Source organism: Ambystoma mexicanum, chromosome 12, assembly GCF_040938575.1.
Source record: "Ambystoma mexicanum isolate Mex_15411 chromosome 12, UKY_AmexF1_1, whole genome shotgun sequence".
NCBI lineage: Eukaryota > Metazoa > Chordata > Amphibia > Caudata > Ambystomatidae > Ambystoma > Ambystoma mexicanum.
In genome coordinates, this window is record NC_090936.1 from 679,859,664 (window position 1) to 679,876,502 (window position 16,839).

General features: G+C 44.6%; 1 protein-coding gene across 8 annotated transcripts in view; it reads left to right on the forward strand.

Moving 5' to 3' along the window:
- KIF21A (kinesin family member 21A) overlaps positions 1-16,839 on the forward strand; it is a 2,335,619-nt gene that overhangs the window by 1,463,763 nt on the left and 855,017 nt on the right. For all 8 annotated transcript variants that reach the window (XM_069629214.1, XM_069629217.1, XM_069629219.1 and 5 more), the window contains one exon: positions 12,761-12,862. In XM_069629214.1, coding sequence (XP_069485315.1) covers positions 12,761-12,862 — 102 coding nt within the window. The remainder of the gene's footprint in view (positions 1-12,760; positions 12,863-16,839) is intronic.

The following is a 16,839-nucleotide window of genomic DNA, read 5'->3' on the forward strand; positions in this document are numbered from 1 at the left end:
CGCTATCGATGTCCAAAACCAGAAAGTTAGCCCACCAGTTGTCCAAAAATGTGCATTATCTGTGCCCCCTTGAGGAGAAGGAGGGAAGATATTATGCCCCGATACAAGTACAGGGGCAGGGTACAATCTCGGCACTGGTGGACACTGGATCTCAAGCTACCCTTCTGTCCAGAAGGGCCTTTGATGAACTGAATGCAGGAAGGGGAGAGAATTACCAAATTCCTCTCACCTCTCTTCCTGGACAACTGCAGAACTTTGACGGGAAGGAAATTCCCGTTGAGGGGACTGCAGACTTGGACATTAAGATCGGGCGACACAAGTTGAAACACCCGGTCATAGTTGTGACCCCAGAGGGCACCCCTTGTTTACTAGGGAATGACCTCCTGAGAAGGTTGTCACCCCTAATAGATTGTGTAAACAAGGTCCTCTGGACCCAGACTAGCCGACCAATAAAATTAAAACAGAGTGTCAACCATGTTAGTTTAAACGGCACCTGCCACATGGTTGAACAAAAATCTGACCAAGTAGAATTTCACTTCCAGAATAGCCAAATTCCAGACGTGACAGTAATAGCAGTAGGACAACAGACTGGTGATGGGGGGTCCTCTCTATTTCTGAAAATCAACCTTCCTTCCAGTCTAAAGTGGTACTCCACGCTGGAAGGAAACACTCTGAAATTCTATACCAATCCACAATCTGAAACTCCCACTCCTATAGTCCAGAAAGATGTGAAATCAGCTCAGAGTCTGGCTGATATTCAGCAAATTGGAGAGCAGTTGTTCATCCCTGTTCAGTTAAATGATGGGAAGGACTCTGTTCTCGCTCGAGTGTGTGTGAACAACGGTAAGAGCTTCATCAGCGAAGCCATGTTCCGCCAACTCCCAAAAGATCCAGCCATTCCCACCTTCAAACTGATAGACAAATGGGAGATGGACCTGGAAGCACCTAATTCCAAACATCTCCTGCCAAGCAGGTGTATGCTCAAAATCTCCATTGGCAACAAGAGCATAGTCCACAATTGTTGGGTCGTGCGAGACGTCACTGCCGCCTTTTACTTAGGCAGTGACATTCTCAATCGCTTTGCCATTAGTTTGGACCTAATAAACTTCAAAGCTTGGTCCCGATTAGCGGATAATCCCATGGGCTTTGATGATCCAGAAAAAGCATTTAGGTCAGCTCAATTGCTACCTTATGCAGTTGAAATTCAGGTTAAAGAGGAAGTCACCATCCCAGAAAGGACCCGACAATTCTCCCTGGAAGTGAAAGTTAAAAGGGGACAAGAGTTGAAAAACCCTGATGCTTACATACATCTAAATGCTTCTCTCCAACAGCAAGGGTTGGGGGTAAACCCAACACCATTAGTCAACATAGAACATGACACCATTCCAATAGAGGTGGATAACAGCGACTTAAAGAGTATTACTCTAGCCGCAGGCACCATTATTGGAATGGCGGTTGATGACCGACATTTTTCCATCGACTTAGTAAATGAACTGTTAGGACCAATCCCCAAGGACTGTTTTGAGAGTCACAGTGAGGACAACACAACACCAGACAGGATTTTTACCCGGCATGGGGGGAACTTCCTGGTGTACACTTCCTGCCCCTATGGTAAGGAAGATGTGACTTGTGACTTCAGGAGGGATGAGGTGATTTTCCAGGTCCATGAGGGCTGCCTTTCCCACCTGAAGCCTCCGGTCCAAATCAGCACTCTAACCAGGGACTTCTCCACCCAGCTGGAGGAGGCCGCTGAAATAGCCAAACCAGAAGTCTTTCCAGGCTTCAGGCAGATGGTGGAAGAGAGAGTCAACCTAGCTGATGCCTGTGTGACTCTGGAACAAAAGCAAAAGTTGAAACAAGTTTTCTTGGATTTCCAAGATCTCTTTGCGGTAGACTCATATGACTGTGGTCGCACCGACATCCACACAACAACAATCCCCACGGACCCTGGCATGACTCCAGTGTTTGTGAAGCAATATCGTTTGCCTCTCGCATCCATGGAGTCCCTTACTGAAATAATTAAGAACCTTGAGTCCCGGGGAATAATCCGTCCAGTCCACAGCACCTTCAATAATCCGGTGCTGGGAATATTGAAGCCAAACGGCCAGTGGAGACTCTGCGCCGACCTCAGGGAGCTCAACAAACGGGTCCATACTTCCCGATGGCCTCTGCCCTACATTGACCAAGGGCTGGCCCAGATCCAGGGGTCACAGGTATTCACTGCAATAGACCTGACCAATGGATACTGGACCGTGCCTGTCAGTAGGGAGGACCAATACAAGCTGGCTTTTACCTTTGGGGGCCAGCAGTACACATGGACCCGGACTCCCTTCGGATACCTCAACTCCGGCAATGAATTCAACATTTTTCTACACAAGGCCATGCCCGACTTGGGTGCAAGGGGTAACCTGGCTTATGTAGATGATGTCCTCATCAAAAGCTCAACTATTGAGGAACACATAGCGGAGATCCGTTATGTTCTGACACAATTGAGGGCCGCCGGAGCAAAACTTTCCTTTCAGAAAGCACAGTGGTGTAGAACCCGTGTTAATTTCTTGGGGCATGAGATTACTCCTCAGGGTCTCTGTCCCCAGGAAAAGAAAGTGGAAGCACTTCAGAAACTGAAAGACCCCACAACTCTGCGGGAACTAAGGAGCCTCCTTGGACTGACTAATTACAGCAGAAAGTTCATTGAGGGCTACGCAGAGATCACCAGACCCCTGATTCATCTCCTGAAGGGGGGGGTCAAGTGGGAATGGGGTCCAGAACAAGCCGAGGCAGTAAAACAACTCAAAAGAAGCCTCTCGCAAGCGCCTTGCCTAGCTTACCCGGTCAGAAACAAGGAGTTCTTCCTGGAGACAGGGTTCTCTAATACGTGCTTGACGGCAGTATTATATCAAAAGCATGACAAGGTCAATAAAGTAATCTCCTATGCGAGCAAAACTTTATCCTCTGTGGAGGAAAAATTCAACGATTGTGAGAAGGCACTCCTGGCAACGGTGTGGGCATTGAAGAATTACCGCCCGTTTATCCAGGGGGAACACATCATAGTGGAGACTCCACACCAGCCTCTGCAATATCTCCAAAGTAACAGAATCCGGGCCGGAAATGTGAGTAATTCCCGAATTACTTCCTGGATTCTGTCAATGCAAGGCTTTCCTGTGGAGGTCAGATATGGCCAAAACAAGAAGAGTCCCCTCGCGCAAGGTCTGGCTGACTTGCATGATTGTGCCAGAGAAAACTGTCTCGAGGACGAAAGTCTGAAAATCAAGGACAACATGGAGGCATACCTTAATTCCCCACACAAAGTCTTTGAAGAAGACAAGTGTGAGGGAATGCCCACTGTCTATGTGGATGGATGCTCTTACCATGTTGACAACAACGGGGAGAAAGAACTGGTGGCTGGCGTAGGGAATGCATGGGTGAATGAGTCCCCAGAACCCTCCGCTGGATACAAAATTGGTCCCCGAAGTAGTCAGGTGGCAGAATTGATGGCTGTGCATCAGGTCATCCTCACTGCTGTCCAGCATCAACTCCACGAACTGGTCATAATCACAGATTCGGATTATGTACGGAACGGGTTCGTGGAGCACCTGGTTAATTGGAAAACCAGAGGCATGTTATGTGCTAACAACAAACCCTTGAAACATGGGAAGTTGATCCAAAACATTGATGATCTGGTCACATCGAATGGGATGACCATCTATTGGAAAAAGATCAAGGGTCATTCCAAAGTAGAGGGACCAGACAAAACTGGAAATGACTTAGCTGATCAGCTGGCCAAAACCGGGGCCATCCAAGGGGATCTAATTGAGATTGAGTCCCTGTTGGGGGAAATCCAGGTCACTGCCATCACTAGGTCCCAGACAAATGCTCACAACGACCTTTCAATTGCACAATGGAGTAAGGAGACCCCTGATGCTGATTTGATTACCGCTCAGAAGGGGAATCCAATTATTGGTAAATTTTACCAGCACCTTGAGGACCCTGAGAACTTTCCCCTGACGGATACCGATTACATTGGGAAAGAGGACCTAAGAGTGTTGATGAAATGTCCAAAAATGTTCCGAATCCAAGACGGTTTGCTGGTAAGGAAATCCAAAGCTGGCCACGATCAGTGGGTGGTTCCTACCTCATTCCGAAGCCTGATGTTAAGTCACGCCCATGATGCGGCCACCGCCGGTCATAGGGGGTTTCACACAACATTGGAAATCTTAAGAGAGGTTGCATACTGGCCACACATGGGCCAGGACCTCAACCAATATTTGAAGGGTTGTCTTGTGTGTGCACAATTTCAGCCATCATCCCTCACGCACCGCGCGCCTCTCCAAAAGAGGGGGATGACACTGCCATGGTCAGATTTACAAATCGACTTTGTAGGCCCTGTGATTCGCTCGGCTAGGGGGAATAAGTACATGTTGACTGTGACATGCTTGTTTACCAAGTGGGTGGAATGTCTCCCAGCCCCAAATTGCAAGGCAGAAACTGCAGCTGCCTTGATGATTAACCACATCTTTTCTCGTTTTGGTCTACCTCAAAGGATTGAGTCAGACAGAGGTAGCCACTTCACCAGTGAAGTAATGACAAAGATGTGGGAGATACTGGGGGTCAAGAGAAAGCTGCATATTGCTTATAGACCAGCTTCTTCTGGGGCAGTAGAGAGATATAACCGAACCATTGTGAGCATATTAAAGAAGTTTGTGGCAGATTCTGGGCCAAGTTGGGATATCCGATTACCTCTGGTCCTAATGGCTATCAGATCTACCCCTTCATCTGCAACCAAAATGTCACCATTTGAGTTGATGACTGGGCGCAAGATGGTGCTTCCTCAGCATTTGCTCTACAGGATCCAAGAGCAGACACTGATAAATGCCTCCACTACTCATGAGTATGTAGAGAATTTAAGGAAACACCTCCAACATGCTTTTGCTTATGCTCAGCGGAATCTAGAAAGATCAGCTGATAGCATGAAGACCCACTATGACCTGAAAACTTCCAGGAAGGAATATCAGGTGGGAGACCGGGTCTATCTATACAACTTCCAAAGGAACCAGGCCAAGCAGCGCAAATTTTTGCCTACATGGAAGGGACCCTTTGAGATCGTCGATAAGATCTCCCCTGTGGCCTACAAAATCCACATCCCCAAAGGTCCTTTGGCAGAGGGGGAAGACAAGTGGGTCCACATAAACCAGTTGAAATGTTGCCATCCCAGGCACACTCTGCAACAACTGGAGGAATCCTCTGGAATCCTAGCGGGTACTGTATCAGACTAATTCAGTTCCAATCATAAAACATACCACATCTAGTCTCTAACATACTGTGATTGTATGAAACTGTCTCTTAGTCATACTGTTTTTATTAAAATAAGAATGTAATGTTTCGTTATGATAAAATGCATATGCTGCCCCACTATCTCAACAGTGGTGGAAAAAATCGCCTATGAGTAGATATTGCCGCTTTTGCTTTATCATCCTAGGAGAGATGAAACCATGAAGGATGACCAAGAAGGACGATCCGGAGACCGGGAACGGAGATCCAATGGGCCCAGTGGACCGCCCAATACTCCCATCAGGACCGGCGAGGAGAACCGATCGATCAGTACCGGATGGAGAAGAAGTTGCTGAACTGTGCCATCTACAGAATTGGAAGAAGATAATGTGGACATACCAGCGCCAGGGTTCAAAACCTCCCTTGCAACCGACTCCCCATCGACTCAAGTCAAAGCGCAGTCGGGCGGGGGGGTTTGTGGAGGATTTTGACCCATGTGGAATCATTAGACGGGGTAAATATGGGGATTAAGCTGTCGCTGCCCATCATTTTGCCCCAGAACAAAAATAAATAATTGGAGTGGGTAAAGATGGGGATGCGCTGTCGCCGCCCATCATTTCATCCCAGAATCCAGGAGAGCTGCGCAGTTGTGCGCACACCAAAATGGTTACCTAACTTGCCACCCACCAGTGTAAAGAAAGGTCTTTGTTAACAAAATCCACTGTTACTGATGTCAAAAAGTTGCTGAAATCGTGACTCATTGGACCACTTTAAAGATTCAACCCTTTTTGTGGGGTTCCACATAACCATCTTACTGTAAGGAGCCCCATCAAAACAATGTTAAGCAAGGATTTACTACCATGTAAGAACCATTCCTGTTTAGAATGCATTAATCCAAGAAAATCCCAAAATTGCATGCAGTACCAACAAAATCCTCAAGGGGGCGCTGGCGGTCTAAACTCTGACAGGAGAATTGAGTGCAGTTGCTGACAAAGGGATTTGACTCAGCTGACTTCAAAGGCTGCATTTTAATTAAAAATTAGCCACATGCTGTTCCCAGAGGCCTGAAGCCTGGGAAACCCTATCACCTCAAGAGCTTCACACCAGGAGTTAGAATCTCACATGACCTCTTGATTGATAGAAGGCAGACTGGCTGGGAGCTTCCCAGAGACCACACAAAGGACCCTTTCCTCTGAAAGGAATATGTTAATTCTGAAATGTTTAATGTCAACAAAGCCCTGCCTGCCCAGAGGACTGACCCACCCAAGTCTTGGAGGCGGACCTCAACACTCTGAGGACTGAATTGGAAGTAAAATATATATTTTACAAAAACACTGATAACTCTTTGTAATCAAATGACAGAAATGTATAAATTTGAGAGCTTTAATTTAAAAAATGTACCTTTAATTCAAGACTAAACTCGAATTTGTGTGATGTTCTGGGGCAAAACCCCATTGTTTATTAATATTACAGACTCCCTGTTTCAGCTAGACAAACGAAAATGCATTGGTATGTGGGTAGATATGTGAGGAACAGTTGTATAAAATTTAATGAAGATCCAATGTTGTTTAGCACATTAAAAAGTGCTAGAAGTTGCCATTTGTGAATGCAAGCTCCCAGGAAGAGCAGAGTTTGAACAGGGGATACCTCCTGTAATGCATGATGGGTGCATATGATTTAAAAACAATATGTACCTCTGCAAATATGTATTTGTTTCAAATCTAGATTTGTGTGTAAGTTGACAGGAGGAGTGGACTTTCTGCAGGCTGTAAAATGACATCACTCTGACTCACAGTTCATTCCCCAATCAAATGATAAATGGAAGTTTGACCAATTAGAAGCTGAGAGAGAGGTAGGGTCAGTGATGCTAGAACACACCCACATTCTAAACACATAAAAGCAGACAGACAGGACAGATAGGGACTTTCCAAATCCATCTGCAGCGGGACGCTCTGCCGGAAAAATCCATACTTACCTCCATCAACCTCCAGAAAGCCAAACTAGAGACTTCAATCTATCCAGAACTAGAGACCAGACCAGAGGGAGAAAGCAGTGCTGTACCCAGAGAGAAAGCAGTGCTGTGCCCAGAGAGAGACCCGAGCCCAGTCCAAAACCCTGACCAGATCCATGGCGAGGCCCATTTCACTCAAGAATATAGTGTGAGTACCTAGAAAACTGTGCAGAACCCATCTCTTAGTTAAAATAATATAATTCAATCTATTTAATCTAAGTAGAACTGTCTCCTAACTGTCACCTGTCATTTGTAAAGCTGTCACTTGTCATTTTCTAGTCGCAAGCTGCACTTGTCTTTTTTGAACTTTAAAATTTCAAATCTGAAAAACGACCTTCACAAAATCGTTCATATCTCCGCAACCGTTTGTGCTAGAGACTTGCAATAACTTTTATTTGAAAGCTTAGAATCTTAGCTTTGAATCGCAATTTGAATTTGCAATTTCTTCACATGTAAAAACTGCTGCTGTTTGCTTTCCATTTGCCAGAAATTCGTTTAACCTGCTAACTATCCCTGCATCATTGCTAGTGTGAGCCTGGACTAATCTTAACTAGATACCACTCACCCTGAACCTCTGAAAGGGAATTAAAAAGCATTTCCAGCATATTTCTCATCCATTGCTAGCACATATCAAAGCATTTGGGCCTGTGTTTTCAAAACTCCTATCTGTTTTCTGTAAACTTGCTGGGATTGAACTGAATCACATCTGATTGCATTTCTGAGAACTGTGTGCTTCCTTCCATTTCCTTGCATTGCATCAAGGGGGGGAGGGGATTGCCAGAGAAAAGTGATTACCTTGTTTGTTGAAATCATATTGAGTATTTTCTGTATTGCATTTTCATTCAACATTACATCCAGTTGAACTCTATAAAGCATTCTCTACCACATTATACTTTTGTTCCTAATTACCAGTGTGCTACCTTATCCATTTCATCTCAACTCCTTAGTAATTATAAAGAAGTGTGCTAGTGCCAGATTCTCTGTTGTCAATCTTTATCATATCAGATTAAGTGTGCTATTCAATTATTAATTTATTATAAAGTGTCATATATATATCTATTGTTTAAATTATCAAATAAACCCTTTTAACTTGCAAAACAGAACTACTTCTTGGCTCAGTGGGGTCAGGGGGATTCCAAGAGAGGGGTGTTATATAAGGGTAGTCATCCAGAACGCATGAACTGGACCTAAAGATATATCAATAAGGGTTTTCATTCAGTATTCCAGACTAGGCGTTGACTTAGCTGTAGTGTTGAATTGAATCCTCTTACAGCGTAGGGTTGTCAGGGGCAACACAGCTGCAATTGTTTTAATAACCTTGGGGTTAGTCGTTGGATGCCATCAGCACTATTTGCTATACGGAAGTGCAAGGGCAGAGGAATTAGCATCAGAGGTTAGGGTCATCCTGTGTGCCTTAGTAGGGTGGAAGTCTCTGGGTGTGGTTTGTTCAATTTAGCTATTTTCGGTGCCCCAGTTGTGGTATGATGAGCAGATTGCTCCGATACAGTGCCCATCCGTTAGATGGAGGAGGCATATTTCTGAAATCACTCGTTTATTGTTGCTGTGTCCCTGTCCAGTTTCCTCCTCCAACCCTGACAGTGGGGGGCACCACTTATGGTGTGATGTAGCACATGTATTGTACAGGGAGCCTAGTGTAGATATTAAAGTATGTTATTATTGAAGTGGCAAGACTCTGCCCTGGGACGGGGGTTGCTGCTGACTCACCCGAGATGTTTGTCGGGTTGCTAGCCTCACTTTTCCTTCACCCGTGGCACACCAGGCAGGCCCACGGTCTGCGACACGGCTGCACTCGGCCGACTTCCTTGGTGCAAAGGGATGTTCAGTAGGTTGAGAAGTAGCTAGTCCTCAGTCAGTGCTAACGGGGCTGATGTCACTGGCAAATGCCTCCCGTTGGTACCTGGGCGTCGGGGCAGCCTTTTATGTCACCTCGAGCCTTCCCACACGTTTGTGGTAACAGTGACTCTCGGCTGCTGTTTTCGTTCTAGCAGATGGGATCCTTTCTACCGCTAGAACAAACTTGTTGCTCACAGACCCACGATTACAAAGTGCCCGGTCCACAAATCAGTTAGCCCCTTTGCCAGGCATCTCACCATGAGTGGCTCTCCGCTGTGGGCAGCGCTCACTCGCGGCATCGCCCGAGCTCGGATGCCATTTTGGTGTCAGTTATGCGCGCCAGCGGGCTCGTAGCTCCACAGCAGATATCTTAGGCAATATTCAGCGGTTCCTAACCAATCTTTTTCCACAGATTCCACTTGTTATCCCCACCAGGCAAATTACTTCAGTTAATTATTCTGCTTTGTTTATCAGGATGTTTGGCAGGATTAAGCTGTCGGCCCTGGGAGCTCCAAGTGTCTACGTCCTCCTTGCTCGCCACTGGTTACACCTCCTGAAAGATGACATTATTTTTAAAGTTGTGACAGATATATGTAAATAGTGTATTTCTGTTTCCAACAGTCAGATTACCATGTATACGGTCATTTTATAAATGTTACAAATCGCTGTAATACAGCTCAATAAAAAGAAATGTTTTAAATGGGTCAACTGTCTGAACTTGTATATTAGAAATGAAATAGAGAATGTAGTGCTTTTTAATCCGCATTAAAAATGGCATCTCTAGCTATTGCTTGGCATGTATTGTTTTAGCTTGTTTTTCAAGTAGACCTGTGAATCAAGGTTGCTTGGTCAAAAGTGTGTTGGAATAACATTTCAAAGTGGGAGGTTTTGAGAGGATCTAGGACCCCATGTGCATTAGTTCAGCCCCCTGTAAATCAGATCCCCTAATCTGGCAGTCAAAGGAATGCATTGAGCCCAGCATAATAATTACATCACATGCTCTGGTTTACAAAAAGACAAAACATAGCTAGAGTTACAATGTGGGCTTGTCAGTCGATGAGATTTTGGTATGATCACATGATGAACAGGCATGTTGTCCAGAGTGAAACCTAAAGCGCAAGCCATCCACTTAAAGCTTCATCTTTGACAGAGGGCTACCTATTAAAACTCACCATCTGCTCAGCAAATGGACAATCAAACAATGGCTCCTGTCAGCTGCTCATATCAATCATTAACCTGAAGCTGCATTAACACAAGGTTTTTCCATGTGCAAAATTCAATAGAAAATATGCTGATATTTTATCGGAGATTATTTTGTTAAATATATCTTTGCATTGCATGACTCTGTTTGAAAAAGGACAACTATTCTGACATCAAGAGACTCTCGCCTTTATAAGCACACCAAACACAAAGTAATATTTATGAATAATACATTATGTGAATATAACTTGGTCATAATTAATCTCACAAACGCATGTCTCATGTGCCAGACTTCGTGGGATCATGGATATCTAGAAATCCATATTCATCTGTGTGCTGTCGCTACTAAGAGATATGGAAGAAAATATGATGGAGTCCACATTTTTCAGAATACCCCCCTTTCACATGCTTTAATATGTCTAAGATATGAAATAAGGGATGTATTCTCTGGGAGTGTGTACCTGGTAAGCAAGCCAATGGAAAGATTTGACCAATCCGAAATTGTTGAAAAATTTGAGGGAATTTAAGTTGAAATTGGCATACATTGGGAAGGTGCTCTGAGATTTTGAAGTGAATGCTGCAGAAGGGGAAATCTCTGTCCAACTAGATGAGTTATGATCGGGGATAATATCTGGAGATAGGAGAAACCATGTACTCATCCAAGAGTAAGCATGAAGCAAATGTTACCTGAGGGCAGACCCGATTGCTGTGAGATGATTGAAACCGAGACCAGAGGGGCCTAGCTGACTGGGAGATTTCCTGAAAGCTTGGAGGGTCCATGCTGGCTCTGTGCCTTAAAATAACTATCCAAAAGTGAGTATAAAAAGCCCCTATGCAATTAGAAATGTATTTTAGAATCCTCTCTGTGCTAAGTCCCTGGATTGGATGGACCTGAGAGAAATACCATTAGGGGAATTGATTCAAATGCTCTATTATTTTAGTGGGAAATGCACCATGCCTTCCCTCTGTATTCAAAGTGAAGTAACATCTAATTTAAATTAGAACAGATGGCATTTACCTGCATATAGATCGCAGCATTTTGTAGATCATATCCGAGTAAATGAAACCCTGTGGGTTTTCACAGGACTAGCCTGACACTGGATTTGCATACTGGTGTATCACATGTCCACAGTTCCAGAATTGATGCATTGTGACATGTGAAAGCCATACATCTTTATAAAGACACATATTAGATGAAAGTGAGCTTATTTGGGCCACTGCTCTTTCAATAGGAAATGATGCAAGTTTAAATGAATATTCAAACCTTGCTCATGACATACTGCAGAAATGGGAGGACTCCTGTACTTGATCCCAATCTGAAAAGTGAAGTGGAAGGAGTACTTGTTATGCTTATGTTAGGCTGTTGAGGTTTTTTTTTTAATTGGAGGTGTGTAAAGATTTCCCACAAGCATTCCAGAGCAACCTAGCATAGCGAGGGATCCTGAACCAACCAAAGGAGGCTCGCTCTAGGGGAGTGCCTATATTCCCCATGCCTCCCAGACTGGCTCTGCCAATATATGGCAGTATCCCCACATAAGGGTATACCCCTGTTGGCTTTGCCATTAAAAATGCCATGTCACAATAAGAAAATGTGTCCAAACTGGCTGTAACAAAATTGCAGTATTGCCACGTAATAACACTTATCATGGATGGATGCCCATTTAGTGTATTCCCCCTTCCCCTGCCACTCCTAACCTGCCTTAATCACCTCCTTGGTAGAGGGCTCAGCACATATACACTCCCATTCACCCAACATTAACTCAAAATTCTCGCTCTCATTCACACGTGTACCCATACACCAGACACTTGCTCATTCACATGCCCACCCAGTCACCAATATATTATACACTCACTCATTCACACACACATTACATAATGCACACTTGCTTACATGCTCATTTACAAACATACATCATAAACATGCAACACCCATCCACACATATACTTAAACGAAATTAAAAATAATTCTTACCTGGGGACTCCTCTCCAAGAAGAAACCCACTGGCTCCCACGCTCTAGCCTCTACCACGCTGTCAGGAACCAGGGAGAGCTTTCTGTCATGAGCAGTGAAGGCAGAGCACCTCCATTTTGCACCACAATTTCTTTCTGAAGTCTTAGTGCATGCGCTCTAACATCAGAAAGAAATGATCTGAAAAGAAAAACATTTTTCTGAAGCTGGCATGAGTTCTAACTTTAAAAATAGTCTTTCTTTCTGAAGCTTGATGGGGGAGCCCTCTCCTCCAGGACATGCTACTGTTGGGGGGAAGGGGCGCTACACTAGTGATCCTTATTTAGGGTATGGTTGGTAATCCTATATCTGTTCACCTCACGTCTCACTTTTTGTATTAGACTTAACAATTGCATGCAGCATTGCACAATTTTTGAAAGATACAAATTTGAAATAACATTGCAGTATTTCTCTTCTAGGAAGAAGGGGAAACTTTGAATGTTACTGCAGTGATCAGCTCATGTACACTAACAGAAGCCCGATATCTTATAGACCATTTCCTTTTAATGGCAGTTAACAAGGTAATTGTGCATGGTGATTTACAAATGTTGTGTTTACTACTTTTTCCATATTGCTGTTGAAGATCTGTGTAACTGGTATTCTCAATTCCTTTTCTCCCTGAATAGGCTTTGGGCAATTATCTTTACAACATTGGAAGGGTCGGTGTGTGGTGAGGGATTGCACCTTTTGTTAGGACAGAGCTATTTAGCTCAGTGCGAATCACTTGGTATGGATGTTGTGCGTCCCATCTCAATTGGTGTTAAGGCCAAGTATATAATTTCCCTAATTGATCTATTTTCCAAATAGCGAGAGGTGGAGGTGGTGTAGAATATTGCTACTAGAAGTATTGATTTTCTATAAAAGAAGTTTTCGATGTTAGGGGGTTTTCAACTCAGATCTCATCAGACAATGTCTCCAAAGAAGTGGTAGCATTCACGATCTGCTTTGCATCACCCGAATGGTTGTATTGAAAGGTGCAACAGAACGCTTTTAACTAGTGTGAGTGGTGCAGTGAGACAAGCAGGAGCTGGAAGGAAGAGTTTTACAAAAGGGAGAGCCTTTTTTTTTTTTTTTGAAGTATGTTATTAGTTTCGTGGTAAGAATGCGACAATACAAGCTTACGAACAAAAACAAGAAAGAAAAAAAAAAACAACAGTCTTCGTATAGTGTTACACGTAGGGTCCGAGATGGCTTGTTAAAACAGGGTACTGGTTTCTCGGGAAGTGAGGGAGAACAGTTTCAGGGAACGTCTTCTCCTTGTAGGTGCTAGGAAACTGTTACTACTGAGCGTTATGGGTTCTCACGGAGGCTTATGGTCTGCGTTGAAGCGCATATCTCTCAGCAGGGCCTTCCAGGAGTCCTGAGTGCTGCTTGTGACTTCCCCGCTGGACATGGTTCCGTCCTGCCAGGCTCTGGTTTCGGCCACCGTCCATCTCGCCATTTCGTATAACCATCGTTCATGCCTGCGGCCTGCAGGTGTCTTCCAGGCCATTGCTATGGTTCTTTTAACTAGTATGCATGCAATGTCCATCAACTTCACAATGTGTTTGAGTTTGCTTGGTCTGGGGTAAGTTCCTAGTAGGCATTCTCCGGGTGTCCAGTCATACCTTTTCATTCCGGCGTCTGCGCAGGACTGTTTAGCTTTGGACCAGAGTGACATCACCTTAGCGTAGGTCCAAAACATGTCGAGCATGTCCGCCTTATCGTTCCCGCACCATGGGCACGCCGGTGAGACGTTCTCGTTGAATGAAGCAACCCTTTGGGGAGTCATGTATGTCCGGTAAAGGACGTTCAACTGTATTTGACCAAATCTAGAGTTTCTCGACACTTTCTTGGGGTATATTAATGCTCTCTCCCATTCCTTGTCGGTAAGTGGGGTTTCAAGATCTGCTTCCCATCTCGCCTTCAGCACCATTCCCCTGGGATTGGGGTTGTCGATTAGCTTGTTGTAGAGCCTGGAGACCGGTCGCCACCCATCCGAGAGGTCATGCATTTCCTGTAGTAGCGGGTCCGGGGTGGGTTCCTCTGGCCAGCTGTTTCGCTGCTTCTTGGCGGTCTGTTTGAGCCTATGGTACCAGAGAAACTGGCCCTTGGGTAGTCCTTCAATGTGTTGCAGCGACTCGAAGTCCCTAAATTCCCCTTCTTCGAACAGGTCTCCCCACGTGTATATGCCTGCTTCCTCCCAACTCCTTGCAATGGGGAGCTCTGCCTTTGATTGCAAAAGGGAGAGCCTTATAGCTTGACTGAGGTTAGTAACCTTTCAGGTGCTGTGGGGCAAACATCCAAACACCCGCATGTGTTTGCCTTGTTTGGTGAGTGTAAACGCTAGTAGTTTGGATGTTGAGGAGCTACATGCCAAAATCGAGAAAGTGGAGAAGAAAGACAAGATGTATTTTGATAAGAATGCAATTAGGCCATTGGCTGTGAAGATGGGGGGTATATTGAAAATATTAATCAGTGGAAATGTGAAATGGTCTCCTACTCCCAGAGCCATGTAGAATGTTGCATGTGAGGAAAGGAGCTGTACAGATCATTGAAGTACGATTATTGAATAAAAGCATGGTGGTGGTTGTGCAAGCAAACAGAAGACAACCACTCTCTGGTGAGTGGTTGCAGTTGTGTCGAAATGACTGTTGCCCAACAATAATACAGCAGCGACTATTACCCATTTATAGTACTTGCTCCACTCGGGCACTACAGTTATCGGGTCATGAAGGTAAAAGGGCATCGAAATGAATTGTATACCTCGTTCGCCTCTTAAGGTTGCATGGATTGAGGACAGGCTATTCTCTTCTGGGGTGTGTGGACCTGCATAGCAGCATCCAAACAGCAGTGATTCCAAAGGAAGTGCATACCCAATCTGTGAGAAACCTGAAGGTGTCTTACCCGCTAGTCTACGGAGAGGGGAGGTGGGTCACCGGAGGGCGAGACACGGTATCTCCTTCCCTGTAACACCTCTACCCGGTAGGATAAGTAGGGTCTCAACCCGCCGTTCCATTTTTTTCGACACAAACACTTTCTCACGGACAACTCACTGTGAGGGGAAGCAGACTAACACCTGAGCCATATACCTGACATGTCCCAGCAACAATGGTCTGGTAGGGTCCGGCAATTACTGATCATTACGCGCACCTGACTTCCATCATATTTCCCCACACAGATAAAAATCGGTGCTCAAAAGCACACTTGGAGCAAGGCAAAGCACACGAGGAAGCAGCAGTTTGAAGATGGTAGTTTAATACAAGGCGGAAGACTGCAAGACCGAAGAGGATTGCAAGGAGGGAGATACCATTAACATTTTCACCAATAAACCACTTCTTTCATGAGCCTTCAAGACCTGGAATTGAAACTAAAGAATCCTGCATTGTGTGCTAGAGGTACCGGGGCTCTCCCGCATTGATAGTCAAGGTGAGGAGACGCGTTTGCCGCCGTGGTTCTGTCCTTGGCTCCTACAACAAAGCAGCACCACGGAAGAGTGAAACCTAAAGCGCAAGCCATCCACTTAAAGCTTCATCTTTGACATAGGGCTACCTATTAAAACTCACCATCTGCTCAGCTAATGGACAATCAAACAATGGCTCCTGTCAGCTGCTCATATCAATCATTAACCTGAAGCTGCATTAACACAAGGTTTTTCCATGTGCAAAATTCAATAGAAAATATGCTGATATTTTATCTGAGATTATTTTGTTAAATATATCTTTGCATTTCATGACTCTGTTTGAAAAAGGACAACTATTCTGACATCAAGAGACTCTCGCCTTTATAAGCACACCAAACACAAAGTAATATTTATGAATAATACATTATGTGAATATAACTTGGTCATAATTAATCTCACAAACGCATGTCTCATGTGCCAGACTTCGTGGGATCATGGATATCTAGAAATCCATATTCATCTGTGTGCTGTCGCTACTAAGAGATATGGAAGAAAATATGATGGAGTCCACATTTTTCAGAAACTCACAGCTAGTGAGTTGGGGAGACTGATACCAGACCGGTCTGTGTGGAAACCAAGGTTGCAAGCAGCAACATTGTATGAAGATGATTATTAAGACAACACATGATTGAATGAACTTTGAAGCTAAAATATGATACTGTAGACAGAGTGATCTGGCATCACATGGGTGCTCATTCGAAAGTCTGTTAGGTATCCAACCGAATGGGTGCGAACGTTAAAAGAAAGAGAATTGTGAAATCGAAGTGGTCCTGCAATGGGTCAAGCCAAACCCTGCGCACATTCACAAGTCTATGATACTTGATGTGAAATTGACATTGGTCCGAGCCCGGCTGGGGTAGACTAATTTTATAGAAGGGATCTGAGCCTGGTAGAGGTGCATCCAGGGTGAACCATGAGTCATGCAAAAAGGAAGAACCTACAAATATTGTGCGATAAAATGAAAGGCGAAAAACAGGCTTGAGCAAGGCAGAGGGAAGCCTATGTGGAACTTTATGCTAATAGGATCTGAGCCATGTTGAGGGGAATCCGGGCTGG